The 23,222-nt window shown below is 41.7% G+C and overlaps 1 protein-coding gene across 7 annotated transcripts in view; it reads left to right on the forward strand.

The window, feature by feature from the left end:
* LIN54 (lin-54 DREAM MuvB core complex component) overlaps positions 1 to 23,222 on the forward strand; it is a 177,789-nt gene that overhangs the window by 2,570 nt on the left and 151,997 nt on the right. For 6 of the 7 annotated variants that reach the window (XM_078783826.1, XM_078783828.1, XM_078783825.1 and 3 more), the window contains exons 2-3: positions 10,091 to 10,744; positions 14,916 to 15,021. In XM_078783826.1, coding sequence (XP_078639952.1) covers positions 10,103 to 10,744; positions 14,916 to 15,021 — 748 coding nt within the window. In that variant the 5' untranslated portion in view covers positions 10,091 to 10,102. The remainder of the gene's footprint in view (positions 1 to 10,090; positions 10,745 to 14,915; positions 15,022 to 23,222) is intronic. The other variant, XM_078783831.1, reaches the window with a different exon arrangement.

Consider the following 23,222-nt stretch of genomic DNA (forward strand, 5'->3'; position numbering starts at 1 on the left):
AATGATTATGATGATTGAGGCAGATCTGAAAGCTCTAATTCACTGTTAATGATGATGATTGAGGCAGATCTGAAAGCTCCAATTCACTGTTAATGATAATGATTGAGGTAGATCTGAAAGCTCTAATTCACTGTTAATGATGATGATTGAGGCAGATCTGAAAGCTCTAATTCACTGTTAATGATGATGATTGAGGCAGATCTGAAAGCTCTAATTCACTGTTAATGATTATGATTGTGGCAGATCTGAAAGCTCCAATTCACTGTTAATGATGATGATTGTGGCAGATCTGAAAGCTCTAATTCACTGTTAATGATGATGATTGAGGCAGATCTGAAAGCTCTAATTCACTGTTAATGATGATGATTGAGACAGATCTGAAAGCTCTAATTCACTGTTAATGATTATGATTGTGGCAGATCTGAAAGCTCCAATTCACTGTTAATGATGATGATTGTGGCAGATCTGAAAGCTCTAATTCACTGTTAATGATGATGATTGTGGCAGATCTGAAAGCTCTAATTCACTGTTAATGATGATGATTGAGGTAGATCTGAAAGCTCTAATTCACTGTTAATGATGATTGTGGCAGATCTGAAAGCTCTAGTTCACTGTTAATGATGATTGAGGCAGATCTGAAAGCTCTAATTCACTGTTAATGATGATGATTGTGGCAGATCTGAAAGCTTTAATTCACTGTTAATGATGATTGAGGCAGATCTGAAAGCTTTAATTCACTGTTAATGATGATGATTGAGGCAGATCTGAAAGCTCCAATTCACTGTTAATGATGATGATGCAGGCAGATCTGAAAGCTTTAATTCACTGTTAATGATTATGATTATTGAGGCAGATCTGAAAGCTCTAATTCACTGTTAATGATTATGATGATTGAGGCAGATATGAAAGCTCTAATTCACTGTAAATGATTATGATGATTGAGGCAGATCTGGAAGCTCTAATTCACTGTTAATGATTATGATGATTGAGGCAGATCTGAAAACTCTAATTCACTGTTAATGATGATTGAGGCAGATCTGAAAGCTCTAATTCACTGTTAATGATGATGATGATGCAGGCAGATCTGAAAGCTCTAATTCACTGTTAATGATGATGCAGGCAGATCTGAAAGCTCTAATTCACTGTTAATGATTATGATGATTGAGGTCGATCTGAAAGCTCTAATTCACTGTTGATTATGATGCAGGCAGATCTGAAAGCTTTAATTCACTTAATGATGATGCAGGCAGATCTAAAAGCTTTAATTCACTATTAATGATGATGATGCAGGCAGATCTGAAAGCTCCAATTCACTGTTAATGATGATGATGCAGGCAGATCTGAAAGCTCTAATTCACTGTTAATGATGATGATTGTGGCAGATCTGAAAACTCTAATTCACTGTTAATGATGATTGAGGGAGATCTGAAAGCTTTAATTCACCTAATGATGATGATGCAGGCAGATCTGAAAGCTTTAATTCACTTAATGATGATGCAGGCAGATCTGAAAGCTTTAATTCACTGTTAATGATGATGATGCATGCAGATCTGAAAGCTCTAATTCACTGTTAATGATGATGATTGAGGCAGATCTGAAAGCTCCAATTCACTGTTAATGATGATGATTGTGGCAGATCTGAAAGCTCCAATTCACTGTTAATGATGATGATTGAGGCAGATCTGAAAGCTCTAATTCACTGTTAATGATTATGATGATTGAGGTCGATCTGAAAGCTCGAATTCACTGTTGATGATGATGATGCAGGCAGATCTGAAAGCTTTAATTCACTGTTAATGATTATGATGATTGAGGCAGATCTGAAAGCTCTAATTCACTGTTAATGATGATTGAGGCAGATCTGAAAGCTCTAATTCACTGTTAATGATGATTGAGGTAGATCTGAAAGCTTTAATTCACTGTTAATGATGATGATTGAGGCAGATCTGAAAGCTCTAATTCACTGTTAATGATGATGATTGAGGTAGATCTGGAAGCTCTAATTCACTGTTAATGATTATGATGATTCAGGCAGATCTGAAAGCTCTAATTCACTGTTAATGATTAGATGATTGAGGCAGATCTGAAAGCTCTAATTCACTGTTGATGATTATGATGATTCAGGCAGATCTGAAAGCTCGAATTCACTGTTAATGATGATGATGATGCAGGCAGATCTGAAAGCTCTAATTCACTGTTAATGATGATGATGCAGGCAGATCTGAAAGCTCTAATTCACTGTTAATGATTATGATGATTGAGGCAGATCTGAAAAGTCTAATTCACTGTTAATGATGATGATTGAGGCAGATCTGAAGCTCTAATTCACTGTTTATGATGATTGCGGCAGATCTGAAAGCTCTAATTCACTGTTAATGATGATGATTGAGGCAGATCTGAAAGCTCCAATTCACTGTTAATGATGATGATTGAGGCAGATCTGAAAGCTCCAATACACTGTTAATGATGATGATTGAGGCAGATCTGAAAGCTCTGATACACTGTTAATGATGATGATGATTGAGGTCGATCTGAAAGCTCCAATTCACTGTTAATGATGATGATTGAGGCAGATCTGAAAGCTCTAATTCACTGTTAATGATGATGATGCAGGCAGATCTGAAAGCTCTAATTCACTGTTAATGATGATGATTGAGGCAGATCTGAAAGCTCTAATTCACTGTTAATGATTTTGATGCTTGAGGCAGATCTGAAAACTCTAATACACTGTTAATGATTATGATGATTGAGGCAGATCTGAAAGCTCTAATTCACTGTTAATGATGATGATTGAGGTAGATCTGAAAGCTCTAATTCACTGTTAATGATTATGATTGAGGTAGATCTGGAAGCTCTAATTCACTGTTAATGATTATGATTGAGGTAGATCTGGAAGCTCTAATTCACTGTTAATGATTATGATGATTCAGGCAGATCTGAAAGCTCGAATTCACTGTTAATGATGATGATGCATGCACATCTGAAAGCTCTAATTCACTGTTAATGATTATGATGATTGAGGTAGATCTGAAAACTCTAATTCACTGTTAATGATGATGATTGACGCAGATCTGGAAGCTCTAATTCACTGTTAATGATGATGATTGAGGCAGATCTGAAAGCTCGAATTCACTGTTAATGATGATGATGCATGCACATCTGAAAGCTCTAATTCACTGTTAATGATTATGATGATTGAGGTAGATCTGAAAACTCTAATTCACTGTTAATGATGATGATTGACCCAGATCTGGAAGCTCTAATTCACTCTTAATGATGATGATTGAGGCAGATCTGAAAGCTCTAATACACTGTTAATGATGATGATTGAGGCAGATCTGAAAGCTCGAATTCACTGTTAATGATTAGATGATTGAGGCAGATCTGAAAGCTCTAATTCACTGTTAATGATGATGATTGAGGTAGATCTGGAAGCTCTAATTCACTGTTAATGATAATGATGATTCAGGCAGATTTGAAAGCTCTAATTCACTGTTAATGATGATGATGCAGGCAGATCTGAAAGCTCTAATTCACTGTTGTTGTTGATGATGATGCAGGCAGATCTGGAAGCTCTAATTCACTGTTAATGATGATGATTCAGGCAGATCTGAAAGCTCTAGTACACTGTTAATGATGATGATTGAGGCAGATCTGAAAGCTCTAATTCACTGTTAATGATGATGATGCAGGCAGATCTGAAAGCTCTAATTCACTGTTAATGATGATGATGCAGGCAGATCTGAAAGCTCTAATTCACTGTTAATGATGATGATGCAGACAGATCTGGAAGCTCTAATTCACTGTTAATGATGATGATTGAGGCAGATCTGAAAGCTCTAATTCACTGTTAATGATGATTGAGGCAGATCTGAAAGCTCTAATTCACTGTTAATGATTATGATGATTCAGGCAGATCTGAAAGCTCTAATTCACTGTTAATGATGATGATGCAGGCAGATCTGAAAGCTCTAATTCACTGTTAATGATGATGATGCAGGCAGATCTGAAAGCTCTAATTCACTGTTAATGATTATGATGATTGAGGCAGATCTGAAAGCTCTAATTCACTGTTAATGATTATGATTGAGGCAGATCTGAAAGCTCTAATTCACTGTTAATGATGATGATTGAGGCAGATCTGAAAGCTCTGATACACTGTTAATGATGATGATTGAGGCAGATCTGAAAGCTCTAATTTACTGTTCATGATTATGATGATTGAGGCAGATCTGAAAGCTCTAATTCACTGTTAATGATTATGATGATTGAGGCAGATCTGAAAGCGCTAATACACTGTTAATGATTATGATGATTGAGGTAGATCTGAAAGCTCTCATTCACTGTTAATGATTATGATGATTGAGGCAGATCTGAAAGCTCTAACACACTGTTAATGATGATGATTGAGGCAGATCTGAAAGCTCTAATTCACTGTTAATGATTATGATGATTGAGGCAGATCTGAAAGCTCTAATACACTGTTAATGATGATGATTGAGGCAGATCTGAAAGCTCTAATTCACTGTTAATGATGATGATTGAGGCAGATCTGAAAGCTCTAATTCACTGTTAATGATGATGATTGAGGCAGATCTGAAAGCTCTAATTCACTGTTAATGATGATGATTGAGGCAGATCTGAAAGCTCCAATTCACTGTTAATGATGATGATTGAGGCAGATCTGAAAGCTCTAATTCACTGTTAATGATGATGATTGAGGCAGATCTGAAAGCTCCTATTCACTGTTAATGATTATGATGATTCAGGCAGATCTGAAAGCTTTAATTCACTGTTAATGATAATGATGATTCAGGCAGATCTGAAAGCTCTAATTCACTGTTAATGATGATGATTGAGGCAGATTTGAAAGCTCCTATTCACTGTTAATGATTCTACTCTCTGTCGCTCCATTCTTCATCCCTCAGATCGGCAGTCTGCAGCCTCCTCACTCTCTGCAGACCTTGACAAAATCACAGACTGGGCAAACAAGTGGAACATGTCTTTCAATCCTGACAAATCTCACACTCTTACGATGTCTCTCCGAAAAGACCGACTGGACAACCCTCCCATCCACTTGCTGAATAATCCTCTCCAAGAAGTTCTGTCACTCAAGCTTTTGGGTCTCACTATCTGCCATGATCTTTCCTGGAAAAACCACATTTCAAATCTGGCCTCCAAAGCCAGACGCCGACTGGGCATCCTCCGTCGTGCGAAGTCCTTCCTTGGCACACCTGAGCTCCTCACCACATACAAGGCTTTCATCCGCAGCTCAATGGAATACTGCTCTCCCCTCTGGGCTGGTGCTCCTGCCTCACACCTAGCTCGCCTTCACGCTGTTGAAACCAAAGCATTCAGAATCATTGGAATCTCCCGCGATGAAGCTAACTCCAAGGGCCTCTCACTCACTCACCGCAGGCAGGTTGGTGGTCTTTCCGTCTTCTACCGACTCCTCTCTGGCCTTGCCCCCCCAGCTCTCTCTGGGCTCTGTCCCGCAAATATTCCTTCAGGTCGCACAAGATCTGCCTGCAACCCTCTTTTGGTTAAACTGCCAAAATCAAGACTCTCTGCTCACCTTCACTCCTTCATTCCTCTTTTCTCCCGCCTCTGGAACAAACTCCCTCACTCTCTTCAATCCCACTCCACCCTCCAAGTCTTTAAAACAGCTGTTCACCACCATCTCTTATCTTCCCCCATCCAAAACCTTGATCTTTTCTACCCCCGCTAATTTCACCCCAATTCCACTTTTTGAAATACCAACTTTTGTCCTGGAAGTCCTTGGTGTCCTTGTGCTTTATACTTCTCCCTCCCCCCCCCCCTTCCCATGCCTCCTCCCCCCGGGCCCTCTCCCTTCCACACATCTCCCTGCTCTCGGATGTTGTGTGTGTGTGCTTCCCCTTTTCTCCCCATCTTGTCTTCCGCTCCCTCTTTTTGTGTATTTTGTTTGTCTGGTCGATTTGTTTGTGAAGTTAATGTTAGCTCTTTCACGAGCCTCGATTCAGTATACAAAAAAAAAGAAAGAAAAAAAAAGATGATTCAGGCAGATCTGAAAGCTTTAATTTCACTGTTAATGATTATGATGATTGAGGCAGATCTGAAAGCTCTAATTCACTTAATGATTATGATGATTGAGGAAGATCTGAAAGCTCTAATTCACTGTTAATGATTATGATGATTGAGGCAGATCTGAAAACTCGAATTCACTGTTAATTATTATGATGATTCAGGCAGATCTGAAAGCTTTAATTCATTGTGAATGATGATGATTGAGGCAGATCTGAAAGCTCTCATTCACTGTTAATGATGATGATTGAGGCAGATCTGAAAGCTCTAATTCACTGTTAATGATGATTGAGGCAGATCTGAAAGCTCTAATTCCATGTTAATGATGATGATTGAGGCAGATTTGAAAGCTCTAATTCACTGTTAATGATGATGTTTCAGGCAGATTTGAAAGCTCCGATTCACTGTTCATGATGATGATGATTCAGGCAGATCTGAAAGCTCAAATTCACTGTTAATGATTATGAAGATTCAGGCAGATCTGAAAGCTCTAATTCACTGTTAATGATGATGATAATAATAATAATAATAATGCATTTATTTTATATACCGCTTTTCAGGAAGCCCAAAGACGCTTTGACAGAGTGCAAAACATAATGCATAGCAAAACATAAAAACAATTGCAAAAAAAGAAGAATCAATAGGGAAATATTCAAAGCACAAAGGAGGGAGAAGGAGAGGAGATAGTCAGGGGTTAGATGCTGTGGGTTAAATGTTGAATGCAGTGTTGAACAGGTGGGTCTTGAGTGATGTTTTGAATGTGGTGAGTGAGGAGGAGTCTCTGATGGTGTGAGGTAGCGAGTTCCAGAGGGTGGGAGCAGCGATGGAGAAGGCCCTGTCCCCCCAGGATCTAAATTTGGTCCGGATGGGGGGGGGGGGGGGGGTCAGGAGGTTGGTACCAGCAGAGCGGAGGTTGCGGGTGGGAGTGTGTCTGGAGAGGAGGTCAGCCAGGTAGGATGGGGCCAGGTTATGGAGGGCTTTGTAGGTCAAGAGGAGGATTTTGTACTGGATTCTCTGGGAGATGGGGAGCCAGTGAAGCTTGTAAAGGACGGGGGTGATGTGGTCACGGGTCCGGGAATGGGTGAGTAGACGGGCAGCGGAGTTCTGAATGTATTGGAGTTTATTGGTGATTGTTGAGGGTGAACCATAAAGGAGGCTATTGCAGTAGTCCAGACGGGAAGTGATGAAGGCGTGGATGAGGGTTTCTGCAGCCACGGAGGAGAGGGATGGACGGAGACGGGCGATGTTTTTCAGGTGAAAGAAGGCTGTCTTTGTGATCTGTTTAGTGTATTTGTCGAAGGAGAGGGTTTGGTCAAAGATGATGCCAAGATTCCGGATGTGAGGGGAGGTGGATACTGGGATACCGTCGATGTTGAGGGCAAAGTTATGGGTGGACTTGGTGAGCGTTTTTGGGCCAATGATGATTGATGATTCGGGCAGATCTGAAAGCTCTAATTCACTGTTAATGATTATGATGATTCAGGCAGATCTGAAAGCTCTAATTCACTGTTAATGATTATTGAGGCAGATCTGAAAGCTCTAATTCACTGTTAATGATGATTGCGGCAGATATGAAAGGTCTAATTCACTGTTAATGATGATGATTCAGACAGATTTGAAAGCTCCTATTCACTGTTGATGATGATGATGATTCAGGCAGATCTGAAGGCTCTAATTCACTGTTAATGATTATGATGATTGGGGCAGATCTGAAAGATCTAATTCACTGTTCATGATTATGATGATTCAGGCAGATTTGATAGCTCCTATTCACTGTTAATGATGATGATGATGATGATGATTCAGGCAGATCTGAAAGCTCTAATTTACTGTTGATTATGATGATTATTCAGGCAGATCTGAAAGCACGAATTCATTCACTGTTGATTATGATGATGCAAGCAGATCTGAAAGCTGTAATTCACTGTTGATTTTGATGATTATTCAGACAGATCTGAAAGCTCTAATTCACTGTTGATTATGACGATTGAGGCAGATCTGAAAGCTCTAATTCATTGTTAATGATGATGATGAAGCAGGCAGATTTGAAAGCACTAATTCACTGTTGATTATGATGATGCAGGCAGATCTGAAAGCTCTAATTCACTGTTGATTATGATGATTATTCAGGCAGATCTGAGAGCTCTAATTCACTGTTGATTATGATGATTGAGGCAGATCTGAAAGCTCTAATTCACTTTTGATTATGACGATTGAGGCAGATCTGAAAGCTCTAATTCATTGTTAACGATGATGATGAAGCAGGCAGATTTGAAAGTTCTAATTCACTGTTGATGATGATTCAGGCAGATATGAAAGCTCTAATTCAGTGTTGATTATGATTATGTAGGCAGATTAGAAAGCTCCAATTCACTCTTATGATAATGATGATTGACGCAGATCTGAAACCTCTATTTCATTGTTGATGATTATGATGATGTCAGCAGATCTGAAAGCTCTAATTCACTGTTGCTTATGATTATGCAGGCAGATTTGAAAGCTCTAATTCACTGTTGATGATGATTGAGGCAGATCTGAAAGCTTTAATTCACTGTTGATGATTATGATGTCTACAGATCTGAAAGCTCTAATTCACTGTTGATTATGATTATGCAGGCAGATTTGAAAGCTCTAAATCACTTTTGAAGATGATTGAGGCAGATCTAAAAGCTCTAATTCACTGTTGATTATGATTATGATTATGTAGGCAGATTAGAAAGCTCCAATTCACTCTTACGATAATGATGATTGAGGCAGATCTGAAAGCTCTAATTCACTGTTGATTATGATTATGATTATGTAGGCAGATTAGAAAGCTCCAATTCACTCTTACGATAATGATGATTGAGGCAGATCTGAAAGCTCTAATTCACTGTTGATGATTATGATGATGTGCACAGATTTGAAAGTTCTAATTCGCTGTTGATGATGATTATGCAGGCAGATTTGAAAGCTCGAATTCACTGTTGATGATGATTGACACAGATCTGAAAGCTCTAATTCACTGTTTATTATGATTATGATGATTCAGGCAGATCTGAAAGCTCTAATTCACTGTTGCTGATGTTTGAGGCAGATCTGAAATCTTTAATTCACTGTGGATTATTATGACTAGCAACGGTACCCGCCCTACGGGTGGCGCTTCAATTGGGAGGCCCAAATGAAAAGGTAAAATATCAGAAATTGAAGGCTTTTTTATTTTAAACAATTCGTGTAAACATCCGTTGAATCATATCACACGCAAATCATCAAAATCTAAACAGTACATGGTTCCCAGTTAAAAGGATTGAAATCTGCAAAACGGAAGCGGCCGCTACACGTCTTTCTCAGTCGCACGTTTATGTGTGAAGAGTGCGCGCCGAATCTAACACAGAAGCGGCCGCTAAACATGTTTCTCAGTCGCTTTGCACACGCTGCAGTGTTACTTCGGATCCGCACGTTTCTATAGGACGCACGTTTTCACAATGCGTTCGGATCCGCACGTTTTCACAATGAATACATTGTCACTTAAACGATTTATATTTCATGACGCTCATTCTTACGCTCATTAAACGTTCATTAAACATTAAACGTTCATTAAAGGATTACGAAACGAAAAACATTACGAAATTACGTTCACACCTTCACGTCAAACACTATCGTGAACACATACATCGTCGCAACATCGTTACAATGAAAACATCGTCACAATGAACGTTATGCGAACGCGAATGTTATGCGGGAGTCCAAACCTGAGAATGCTGGAGACCAAAGCTGAAATTGGAAAAACGAAATGGCCTATTTTACTCCTGGAGATCCCAGGATTACCCACCCAAAATATCGTTGCGATTTGTTCAGCAGTTTTTGTGGTACCTTCGAACGGACAGACAGACAGACAGACGGACGGACGAACAAGTGATGAATTATAGTAAGATGATGTCGACAGATCTGAAAGCTCTAATTTACTGTTGATGATTATGATGATGATGATTGTGATTCAGGGAGATTTGAAAGCTCTAATTGACTGTTAACTCTCTTGCATGCTTAGAGAGCAGACCAAATGGAGAAAGAGAAGGATGGAGAAGAAGGCCAGCATGATATGCCTTGTGTCAATGGCCCTGAGCTTGTGGGAGGTCTGAAGAGCGAGGCAGCACAAACTTTCCCACAGGGTCTTGCCTCTGTAGATCTGACAATCCAAGGAGGGTTGCTCTCACTACCAACTTGCCAGCAACAACAACAACAACAATGCATTCTGATGCCATCCTTCTCTTCTGGAGAGAATGCTTTGGTGACGTTACCAGCGAAAAGTTTTGAGACACTCGGTGCAGGTATTGTGGACACGAGGAAGGAGGGGCCACAACCGCCTGTATTCCTCACCATGCCAGGGCCACGGAAGCCATCCGAAGGGGTCCCTGAAAGTTCTGCCTCATTTTCTGAGTCTCAGGGTCAACCGCTGTTGGTTGCTGTGCAGACCGTCGGTGGGCAAGGTGCTGAACGGAGAATGGTGATGGCGTTTCCGAGTAAAGCTGCTTCTGCAGGTGGAGATGCCAAGACTGGTGTCCTGTCGAAAGTGGCCACTGTCACGTCGGGACCTGTAAGCCGGCAGCACGGCGTCCGGGTTGTGCCGGTAGTCGGAGGAACAAATGATGCATCACGAGCCACAGGCTCAGCTCCCTCATCAACACCAATTACTGCAGCACCAGTGGGTGATGAAGATGAATTTTTATCATGTGAAATGCTCGTGTCGTGGTTTATAGGAATGGTGATTTAAGACTATTGAAGTGGAAACAAATAATTCGTAGGATTTTGGAAAGAGATATATGTTAGTAGTTTAACAAGTGTGATTGTTCTGACTGCTTATACTAATTTTTCAGTGATGGTTTTGAGTTGTTTAGGGGTGGCAGAATAGCAAATTGATGTGTAGTCATGGCCAAAAATATTGGCACCCTTGCACTTTTTTCAAATAACTCACAATTTTCTCTAAAACTAAGTTGACATTGACTGAAGTATTTAGTCTTCACAATTCTTTATTTCACTATTAATATTACAGAACCTTTGTTTTTGATTCAGAACTTAGTATATCCTTTTAAATCAGAAAATAAAAAGAAATGGCATTAACAAAATTATTGGCCCCCTTCGCCTTAATATTTGGTAGCACGGCCTGTGGACAAAATAACTGCAGTCATGCACTTCCTATAGCCATGATTGAGCTTCCTGCACCTCTCTCCTGGCAGGTTGGTCCACTCTTGTGCAAACTCCTCCAGTTCTCCCAGATTTGAAGGGTGCCTTCTCCCAACTGCTGTTTTCAGATCGCTCCACGTGTTCAATGGGATTTAGATCTGGACTCATAGCTGGCCACCTCAGAACAGTCCAGCGTTTTATCTTGAACCATTCCTGGGTACTTTTTGAAGTGTGTTTGGGGTCATTGTCCTGCTGTAAGACCCATGACCTTCGACAGAGACCTAGATTTCTGACACTGGGTTGAACATTGTGCTCCAAAATGCCTTGGTAATCTACTGATTTCATGATGCCATGCACACATTCAAGGCACCCAGTGCCAGAGGCGCAGCACAGCAACCCCAAAACATCACTGAACCAGACCATGTTTGACTGTAGGGAAGGTGGTTTTTCTTTTGAAGGCTTCATTTTGTTTTCTGTTAACATAGAGATGATGTGCTTTACCAAAAAGCTCTAATTTGGTCTCATCTTCCTCCAGGACATTCTCCCAAAAGGATTTTGGCTTGTTCAGGAGTGTTTTGGCAAACTCCAGTCAGGCTTTCTTACGTCTCTCTCTCAGCAGTGGGGTCCTCTTAGGTCTCCTACCATAGAACGCCCTTTCATTGAGTTGGTGACGGATGGTGCGAGTTGAAACTGTCATACCTTGTGTCTGAAGGTCAGCTTGAATCTGTTTGGCAGTTGATTGAGGTGCTTTCTCCACCATTTGAACAATCCTTTGCTGCAATCTTCGATCAAGTTTTCTCTTGCGGCCACGTCCAGGGAGGTTGGCTACAGTGTCATGGGCATTAAACTTCCTGATAACATTGCGTACGGTGGATACAGGAACATCAAAGTCTCTGGAGATGGACTTGTAGCCTTGAGATTGTCCATGCTTGGCTACAATCTTGTGTCTGACCTCCTCAGACAATTTCCTGGTTTTCTTTCTTTTCTTCATGCTCATTGTGGTACACACAGTGACACAACTCAGCAGAATGACTTATATTGCAGGCACCTTCAACTTACCACAGGTGAGTTCAATTCCAAAGTAAAGGAGAATCACCTGCTTGAAATGTAATTACAGACTTGGCATTTAATATGGAATATTTTTTTTGTGGGGGTGAACTTACTTTTCAAGATGTCTTAGAACCAAAAGTTCATTGGAATTATGTTGAAATTATTCTAGATTTTGTTATTGTGACCTTTAAAAGAAACAAAAACCACATTTGACATTTCGAAACAAATAAATTGATCCTTGAAAGTGATGTAAACTGATATCGAACTCAATTCATGGACAGTACTGTGTTAAACATCTGTACGTTTTCCAGAAGTATCTCTTTATTTTGCACATTAGCCAAAAAATTTTAAACGAAAAACAAAAGCTAATTCTGACTGGGATTACGGACAGTAAAATTACAGTTCAGTACTTTGTGTAACCCCACGAGCATTCAGGAGAGCACGTACATGTTGAGGCATGCTGTTCATGAGATTTGCCAAGGTTTGGACAGGAATCGCTTGCCATGCAGTGACAGCCTGCTGCAATTCACGCACAGAGGTCGGCTACTGGTCCAAGTGGTCGATTTGACGCGTTAATTCTGCCCACATGTTCTCTATCGGATTCATATCCAGGGACATGGCAGGCCATTCCGTATGCTCCACACCACGGTCAGCAAGAAAGTGTTGGATCATGCGAGCATGATGAGGCCATGCATTGTCATCTTGGAAGACAAAGTTTCCTCGAAAGGCTTCACGAGCAAATGGAAGCAATGTTTCTTCCAAAATGGCCCTGTACTTGAACTGGTTCAGGTTTCCATTCAGAACGACCAGGTCAGTTTCGCCCCCTGCATGAAAAGCAGCCCAAACGGTCACCCCACCACCTCCAGCCTGGACTCTTGGCACTATACAATCTTTGTTGTAGTCTTCATGCACTTGTCTGCGCACTCGGACGCGGCCATCTTGACGATAGACCAGAAATATAGACTCGTCACTGAAGATTACGTGATTCCCGTGTCCTGGCTGCCATTGACGGTGCTCTCTGGCCCACTGCAATCGGCGCTGGCGGTGTTGTCTGGTCAGGCGTGGCTTTCTCAGGGGACGCCTGGTGCGATAGCCTGCTTGAACCAGTCGTTGGTTGACTAGCCTTCTGGATACAGGCACATTTGTCAGTTGCTGGTACTCAGCCCTAAGCCGATTAGCTGACTTGGTACGGCCATTGCAGACTAACCGGTGCAGCTGGCGATCATCCCTCCTTGTGGTACTGCGGGGACGTCCTGGCCTCGGTATTGGAGTAGGCACACCCCTCTGAGCATTTCGTTTCAGGATCTTTGACACCTGACCTTGAGTGATGCCATACTGCCGAGCAATAGCATGCTGTTTCATGCCGGAATTTCGTAAAGCCACCACTCCATGACAAACAGCATTGTCGAGTTGACGGACCATCTCCAGAGGAAGCGGCATTAACCTTTGGAGACGTGCAGCAGTTGTTTTCCACTAATACAGAACGCAACAACCCTTGTATACCCGACTGTGAAGCCAATCATCAAATGCACCTGTCCGTACATTTTGCCACGCCACCTGTGATATAATCCTGTTGTTGACTTCTTGCTGCGTCAGACAATCAGTGACATGGTTCTTTTAACAAATAAATCACCAAAGTGTAAAAGAAACTCCCCAGATTGATATACTGAGTTAAGAAAGTAAACCCAAGTCAAGAAAAAAAAAATATTCCATTTTAAATGCCAAGTCTGTATTTCAAACAACTTTTAAAAGGTGCCAATAATATTGTCCGGGCCATTTTAGGATTTCTGTGAGAAATAAGCTTAGATTTAGTAGTTCCTTCAGCTTTTTTTGTTTTGTTCCCCTGCAAACCAAATATATACCTATGTGGATACTAAAGGAGTTTTTTATTTCAACAATTTTCTGCAAGAAATGGTGCATTATTTGAAAAAAGTGCAAGAGTACCAATATTTTTGGCCACGACTGTAGCTGTGCACATTAGAGCTGTTCAACCTGGGTTTAAATCTCGACCCAGCTTTCAACTATCATCCTGATATTTTGCATCCGGTGTGATGTACGGATGTGTGTGCCATCCATCGGAAAGAAGACGCGCCAGAGGACTCGTCTTCCGGCACTGGGGGCATTGGAGAACGTTTTAAAACTCCCAGAGTGTGCCCTTCACAAAGAGCCGGCAAGTTATCGCCGGCACCCTGAACAATTTGCAAATTCCTGCAAGTCGACCATCAGGCCTGGCCAGCCAGTTCGTCAAAGGCTTAGCCCAGAATCGCACCCCCGAATGACCCCACAAGAAGTTGCGAATAATTGGGCCCGTTTGAGAAGAAGAAGAAGAAGAAGAATAAGAAGAGGAAGAAGAAGAAAAGGTTATCTGAGTTTCTTGGCATCAGGGTTCAAATAAGCTATTTTTGTGGTTTTGATAATGACAGTAGCACAGATTGCTAAATACGTTTTACCACTTTAATTCGTTGCCATTTATACGCTAGAAGATTAAAGTTGTTTTTTTTTTTGTATAATGCCGAAAAAGTTGTTTACGCATGTTTGTGTAGTTTTAGTTAGTTGCTGTTCAACAATATAACAGAGTTTGAATGCATGTAAAGTGTGTTTTATTTGATTTCATTAACTTTTATTTTGGTGTTTTTTGAAAGGTGACCAGAATGGTGACTATGCCTGGAATGGGTCCTGTGCTAGCCAAGTTTATCTTCAAACCTGTTGCTGGGAGCAGACTAGCTGGACGACCACAAGACACACCAGGTATTACTTGATCATAAAATGATTATTCTTTAGATATGCTTCATTGTCATCACTGTGCAAACCAGAAGGGCATTCGGTAGAGCGCATACCTCTGCCAGGCTGATTAGTTTACATTTTGTATCGCACTGATGGGCCGGATCTGTATTTTGGATCTGAACCAAAATAAAAGCGATTCTTCCTTGTCACACTCCCAACATGCCCACCAAGTTTCATCTGAAGATATATCCTGCACACAGACAAACAGACAGGGGTGAAAACACAACCTCCATCCACCTTTGGTGTGCGGAGGTAACCATACAACAACAACAACAACAACAGGCATTTTAAGGCCATTTTCCCTGCAAGAGTGGGTGTTAGCCTTGTGGTCCCCATGACAATGTTCTCCATTTTGCCCTATTTTCTGCATCTCCCCTTGTTAACCCCCTTGCCCGCATTTCTTCTTCGACCATCTTTAGCCAAGTCTTTCTCGGTCTTCCCCGTCCTCTACTTCCTTCTACATTCATTTCCATCACTCTTCTCAACCAGTCACTTTCATCCTTCCTCAACACATGACCAAACCATCTCAACCTGTTTCTCTTCACAGCATCAATCACAGGCAATATTCCCATCATCTTTCGCAATTCATAATTTGTCTTCCTCTCTCTCAACGATACTCCACACATCCACCGAACCATTCGCATTTCCACCCTTTCCAGCCTTCGTTGCTGCTCTACGGTCATTACCCATGTCTCACTCCCATAAACATCGGTGACTACATGATAAACCATAAAGCGGAGGTAACCATGAAATAACATAAATCATTTACTGCATGATATCTATATTAACATTCTTGGGGAAAATGCCAGGGGCATAGAAAAGGCCCCTTTATATCGTATGTGTCATTTGGCAAAGTATTGAAAAGAAGGAACATTCCATAGTTTGTAGAAAAGGCCAACCAATAGAAAAGAAGGGACATTCAAAAAAATCTCGTGTGCATGCTGGAATTCCTATGTGTTCTTAGGAGGAACCAAGTAATGCCCTAGAAAAGTTCATGTAAAGGGGCGCCCTACATCTGGCAAATAAAATACATATACTTCTCCATGCAGGTGTATGAATCAAATTGGCACCCCTTTATGTGAACTTTTCTAGAGCATTACTTGGTTCCTCCTAAGAACACGAGGGTAGTCCAGCAGGCACACGAGATTTTTGGAATGTCCCTTCTTTTCTATTGTTTGGAATTTTCTATAAGCTGTGGAATGTCCCTTCTTTTCTATAGTTTGCCACATGGGACATACCATATAAAGGGGCCTTTTCTATGCTCCTGGCATTTTCCCAAAGTTGGCTGTCAGTCCATGTGAGCGATGACATCATAAATTTACATTCGTTATCCATTGGGACATTGGGCCAGCACGTTAGATTTTTTTCAATTTTTTTGTGAAGGGGTATAAAGTGTATATATACAGTCATGTGAAAAAGTAAGTACACCCCATGTAAAGTTTTGACTTTTTCAACATATTTCAACATACAGCTATTTTATCTTAATTTCAACAATATTGATAGATGAAGGTGATCTAATATAACAAATATCATGAAACATTTACATTTTGTAGTCCATTGTGTAATTTAAATAAACATAAATGCAAATTTCGCATGTGGAAAAAGTAAGTACACCCTTGGCTCTAATAGGTGGTATTGCCCCCTTTGGCAGAAACAACCTCAAGTAGGCGTTTCTTATAACTGTCTACCAGTCTCTGACATCGACTGGGAGAAATTTTTGCCCATTCCTCCATGCAGAATTCTTTCAGCTGTGCAATGTTTGAGGGGTTTCTTGCATGCACAGCTCGTTTCAAATCCTCCCACAACATCTCGATGGGATTTAGATCCGGGCTTTGACTTGGCCATTCCAGAACCCTCCATTTCATTCTTTTCAGCCATTCCTTGGTGGATTTACTTGTATGTTTAGGGTCATTGTCATGTTGCAAGGTCCACCTTCGGTTGAGCTTCAACTTTCCGACAGATGGCCTCACATTATCCTCAAGCACGCTCTGATACAATGAAGAATTTGTAGTGGATTCTATGATGATGAGCTGCCCAGGCCCTGATGCAGCAAAGCTGCCCCAAACCATAATATTTCCATCACCATGCTTTACAGTTGGTATCAGGTTGAATGAATGAATGAATGATCGTTTTAAGGCCATTTTCCCCGCTAGAGCGGGGGTTAGCCTTGCGGGCCCCATGACAATCATGGTTCCCTGTTTGAGGCAATGTTTTTATGGCCGGATGCCCTTCCTGATGCCAACCCTTGGTCGCCTCTTACGATGCGCAGGGATATGGTTCTTGTGATATGGTATCAGGTTCTTGTGGTCAAATGCTGTCTTTGGTTTTCGCCAAACATGTCTTCTGGTACTGTGGCCAAATAGCTCTACCTTTGACTCATCTGTCCAGAGCACATTGTTCCAGAAATGCTGGTCTTTGCCTAGGTGTTCATTGGCAAACTTTAGTCTTGCCCTGATGTTCTTTCTGGACAGCAAAGGTTTCCTCCTGGCACACCTCCCATGTAGATCAAAGTTATGCAGCCTCTTTCTAATGGTAGACTCGTGCACTTTGACATCAACAGTGGCAAGAGCTACCTGGACGTCCCGTGATGACATTCTGGGGTTCTTAGAGACTTCTTTCAGCATCTTGCAGTCTGCTCTCGGGTTGAACTTGCTGGGGCGGCCTGGCCTGAACAAGTTAGCAGTTGGTTGGAATCTTCTCCACTTGTAGATGATCTTCCGGACAGTCGAATGATTGATTTCAAATTGTTTGGAGATCTTTTTAAATCCCTTCTCAGACTCGTAGGCATCTATAACCTTCTTTCGAAGGCCTCAGAGAGCTCTTTTGATCTAGGCATGGTGACGCCGCACACTTCAACAACAAAAAGCAAACCAAACTAAATGTCTGAGGTTTAAATAAGACAGGTTCCTCCAAGATCCTCTCTAACGATGTTCTAATCATTTGCACCTGAGCTGGTGCACCTGATTCTAATTTTAGGTATTTGAAGTAGTGATAAATGTAGGGGTGTACTTACTTTTTCCACATGCGAAATTTGCATTTATGTTTATTTAAATTATACAATGGACTACAAAATGTAAATGTTCATGATATTTGTTATGTTATATCACCTTTATCTATCAATATTGTTGAAATGAAGATCAAATAGCTGTATATGGAAATATGTTGAAAAAGTCAAAACTTTACATGGGGTGTACTTACTTTTTCACGTGACTGTATATGGAGATTTATATTTTCAGTCGGACCCCGCTTTTCCCGGGGGATACGTTTATGGAAAATCCACGAATAGCTGGGCGTTGTTTCAATGGAAAAAAAGAGGGGATGGGTTCCCGAGCCGTGAAAATCCGCGAATAGAGAGGAGCAAACCGCGAACGGCGAGGCAAAATCCACGAATGGTGATGCAATTCCCGGGAATGTCGACGATAATGCGCGAAGGTCGATGAACGTCCCGGGAATGGCAAGATAAAACCCTCGAATGTCGGCAATAAGCCACGAATGCATGCTGTGCCATTGTTCCAATGGGGAAAAGGGACACAGCTAATTGCACTAATAGATACTGTGGAGTGTTTTCATTCTGTACAGTAACTCGCAGGGATGATGTGTTATGCAGCTGGTGGGATATCCCGCGAAGCAATGTTTACCTGTGGACGGTGGAATATCACGTGAAGTTGTTCACAGTGTGAATGACGGGATATCCCGCAAAAGTCGTGAAAATGCAAAGCACATGGCAGCAAACGCAGGAGCAGGTCATGCTCGCGGCTCGCAGATGTTTTTTTTGCGTATGTCCAGCTGCTTTATGCATAACTAGTGAAAGATGGGTTTTTATAAATACCGTATGTAAGGCTGACTCATGATTTTTTTTTTGTGCCCCTGAAAAACTGCGAATTCGCGGAACATGGCCGCGAATAGGAAAAAAACCGCGAATTCGTGGGACACTTCCGCGAATTCGTGGGACACTTCCGCGAATAGAGAAACAGGTCGCATTTTATCACCCGCGAATATGCTGAACCCGCGAATAGCGGCACAGTGAATAGCGGGGTCCGACTGTACTAGCATGGCTCGGTGCGCTCCGCCGCCTCACCACACGTCGCTTCAGAGAGATAAGTATCTTTGACCATGCCTGCTTTCTCAGGGAGTGAGGGATGGTGGTTGGGGATCGTGGGGAGGTGGGGAAACGGTGGAGGGGGGACGGAGTGGATTGTGCTGTGGGTGATGGTGATGGTGATGGTGGGAGGATGGTGGGGGAGGTCGGCCAAATAAATTTTGTGCTCTAATTGAATATATCGACTGTAAATCAGAAATCAGAACCCACACGTATAAATAAAAAGGAACTGAGCATAAATTTATATTTATTTTAAACTAGCAGAAGTACCCGGCATTGCCGGGCGGGGGAGGGGGAAGGGGAGGGGAGGGGAAAACGGGGGGGGGGGGGGGGAGCGAGCCCCATGGCAAAGCGAGCGATTTTTTTTTTCATAGCGTTCTTAGTGTCATAGCGATTTTTTTTTCCATAGCGTCATAGCGTCATAGCGTTCACAGCGTCATAGCGTCATATCGTTCATAGCGTCATAGCGTCATCACGTGATCGCTCTGAGCGAATCAGCGCCCACCTGCTCTGATTCCGTTGATTCTGTGCGCTGAAATGCGCTGAGGTAAATATGAATAAAAAATATGGATCGTCAAATATTTTGAGTTCGGCCATGTTCGTCCCAGGCTCAATGGCCATGTCTATGCCAAATATCAAGCACGTAAGCCTCTCCGTTTAGGAGTCTATCGGTAACATTACACACACACACACACACACACACACACACACACACACACACACACACACACACACACACACACACACACACACACACACACAGTGTTTATATATATAGATTATCAGTTAGACCTGGAAGAGAAGGTCAATACAAATTTATGAAAAACTGGATGGGAAAGTTGAACTTCCAGCCTGACAGAGCAGATGTGCCCCCAATACACCACCTACCTTAGACTTCCGGCCGGGTTCTTACGATGTATCTTTTATTTTGCCCATATCACGATCTACATCTCGATTAATCAAGTCAAAGTAACAAAAAAAGTAGCGCTGATGAATACGGATAAGTCACGAATGTGTTTCTTAGGTTACCTTTAAATATATAAATAACATGATGGAATTGTGAAAGGAAGAATTGAATTCAATATCATGTATTTTAAAGAAAATTTGAAGAAGAAGAAGACGTTTTGGTCAAACATACAAACATAAACACATACGTTTGCTCCATTATAATATAAAATGATATCATTGAAACTTGAATACATCTATTTATTACATACTATTGAAACCTGACCGTTGATTCGTTTTGTCCAATTAAAACCAGACGACGTCTATTAATTACATGATATTGAAAAATGAGTACTGTACATCTATTAATTACATACCATTGAAACCTGACTGAGTACATCTATTAAATACATACTATTGGAATATGAGTACAGCATGACTATTAATTACATGCTATTGAAACGTGAGTACGTCTATTAATTATATGCTATTGAAACCTGACTGAATACGTCTATTAAATACATACTATTGGAATATGAGTACAGTATGTCCATTAATTACATGCTATGGAAACAACCTGAGTACATCTATTAATTACACTGAGTACATCTATAAATTACATGCTGTTGAAACATGATTCCATGGGTCTTCTGCGTCTTTTCAGTGTTCGTGGTATTTTGGGATATCATTTCTTCTTGCTAGTCTTCTTGGTCTTCACAGTATTTTGGGTCTTCGCAGTATTTTGGGTCTTCATGGTATTTTGGGTCTTCGCGGTATTTTGGGTCTTCGCAGTATTTTGGTTCTTCGCGGTATTTTGGTTCTTCGTGGTATTTTGGTTCTTCGCGGTATTTTGGGTCTTCGTGGTATTTTGAGTCTTCTGGGTATTTGGGGGTATTTAAGCATTTTCGGGGTCTTTTGGGTCTTTAAGGGTCTTCAGGGTCTTTTCGGTCTTTGTGGTATTTTGGGTCTTTAAGGGTCTCTTTGGGATTTTTGGGGTATTTTGGGGTTTTTGCGATCTTTTGGGCCTTCTGGGTCTTTGGGGTCTTCAGGGTCTTTTGGGTATTCAGGGTGTTTTCAGTCTTCGGAGTCATTTGGGTCTTCGGGGTCATTTGGGTCTCCGGGGTCATTTGGGTCTTTTGGATCCTCTGGGTCTTTGGGGTATTTTGGTTCTTCGGGGTATTTTAGGGTCTTTTGAGTCTTCAGGGTGTTTTGGGTCTTTGGGGTTTTTGGGTATTCAGGGTATTTTGGGTCATCTGGGTCTTTATGGGTCTTTTGGATCTTCGGGGTATTTTGGCTCTTTGGAGTCTTTAAGGGTCTTTTGGGGTCTTGGTGGTCTTAAGGGTCTTGGGGGACTTACAGGGTCCTCAAAGGTCTGTGGGGTCTCAGCAGTCTAAAGTGTCAAAAGGTATATTCCAACAGTACCTAATTCAGAGTTCACCGACTGTGTTTTTGGGTGTTATTTTAATTTGAAGAAGACGTTTTGTTTTGGTCACAAATGTACAAACTTAACCATATAAGTTTACTCTATTATACTGCCGGAGTGAGGGGTGAAGAGGAGAGTCGGGGAGGAGGAGAGGAAGGGTTGGAGAGGGGTGAGGGGAGAGGAGTAAAGGGAAGAGAGGAGTGAGGAAGAGTTGGAAGGGAGTGAGGGTAGATGAGTAAGGGGAAGAGAGGGGTAAGGAGTAAGGGGAAGAGAGGGGTGAGGAAGAGTTGGAAAGGAGTGAGGGGAGAGGAGTAAAGTGAAGAGAGGAGTGGGGAGGAGTTGGAAAGGAGTGAGGATGTGTTGGAAAGGAGTGAGGGGAGAGGAGTAAAGCGAAGAGAGGAGTGGGAGGAGTTGGAAAGGAGTGAGAGGGAGAGGAGTAAAGGGAAGAGAGGAATGAGGAGGAATTGGAGAGGAATGAGGGGGAAAGAGGAGTGGAGTGACAGGGGGAGGTGGGGGGGGGGGGGGGTGGGGAGGGGGATTGGGGGAGAAATGGGTGAGGGGTAACATATTGTGTAGATTACATCATTTGTGGATCTGATGAATTGCTAGTAATAAATTTGTAAAGCTGAATATGCAGCATCAAACTCAAGATGTCCAAATGTCACACATCCATGCCAGTGGGGTTCCCACGGTATCTATAACCTTCTTTCTGAAGGCCTCAGAGAGCTCTTTTGATCTAGGCATGGTGACGCCGCACACTTCAACAACAAAAAGCAAACCAAACCAAACTAAATGTCTGAGGTTTCTCCAAGACAGGTTCCTCCAAGATCCACTCTAACAATGTTCTAATCATTTGCACCTGAGCTGGTGCACCTGATTCTAATTTTAGGTGTTTGAAGTAGTGATAAATGTAGGGGTGTACTTACTTTTACCACATGCAAAATTTGCATTTATGTTTATTTAAATTATACAATGGACTCCAAAATGTAAATGTTTCATGATATTTGTTATATTATATCACCTTTATCTATCAATATTGTTGAAATGAAGATCAAATAGCTGTATGTTGAAATATGTTGACAAACTCAAAACTTTACATGGGGGGTATTTACTTTTTCACGTGACTGTATAGTGTATACGTAGTGTGTTCAAAAAGTATCCGACCTTTGTTCATAAAAGATGCTCGCATCCAGCTAAAATTTTTTTTAAATAATAATCTCGTTCAAAGTAGTCCCCTTGGGCGCCACACACTTCTCCCAACGGTTCTGCCACTGTCGGAAGCAGCGCTGGAACACCTCTTTTGGGATGGCGCGCAGCTGGTCCGTCGCATTCCGCATGATGTCTTCTCTGGAGTCGAAGAAGACGGTCAGCATGACTTTGACATTGCTGCGGACCTGCCTTGCTTTTTTTGGCCTCGGGGATGTTGGATGCTTCCATTGTGATGACTGCAACTTGGTTTCTGGGTCGTACCCATAAACCCAGGACTCATCGCCAGTGATCACTGTGTTGAGGAAGCTGGGATCGCTGTTCACAGTCTCCAGCATGTCCTGTGCGATCTCCAAACGGAGTTGCTTCAGCTCAATCGTTAGCAGCTTTGGTACGAACTTCACTGAGATTCTCCTGAAGCCCAAATCCTCCTTCATAATGGAATGAACGGTGTTGAATCTTGCGGATCGTTTCCACTTGGGAATCGCCAAG

This window comes from Myxine glutinosa, chromosome 8, assembly GCF_964187855.1.
Source record: "Myxine glutinosa chromosome 8, kmMyxGlut1.1, whole genome shotgun sequence".
NCBI lineage: Eukaryota > Metazoa > Chordata > Myxini > Myxiniformes > Myxinidae > Myxine > Myxine glutinosa.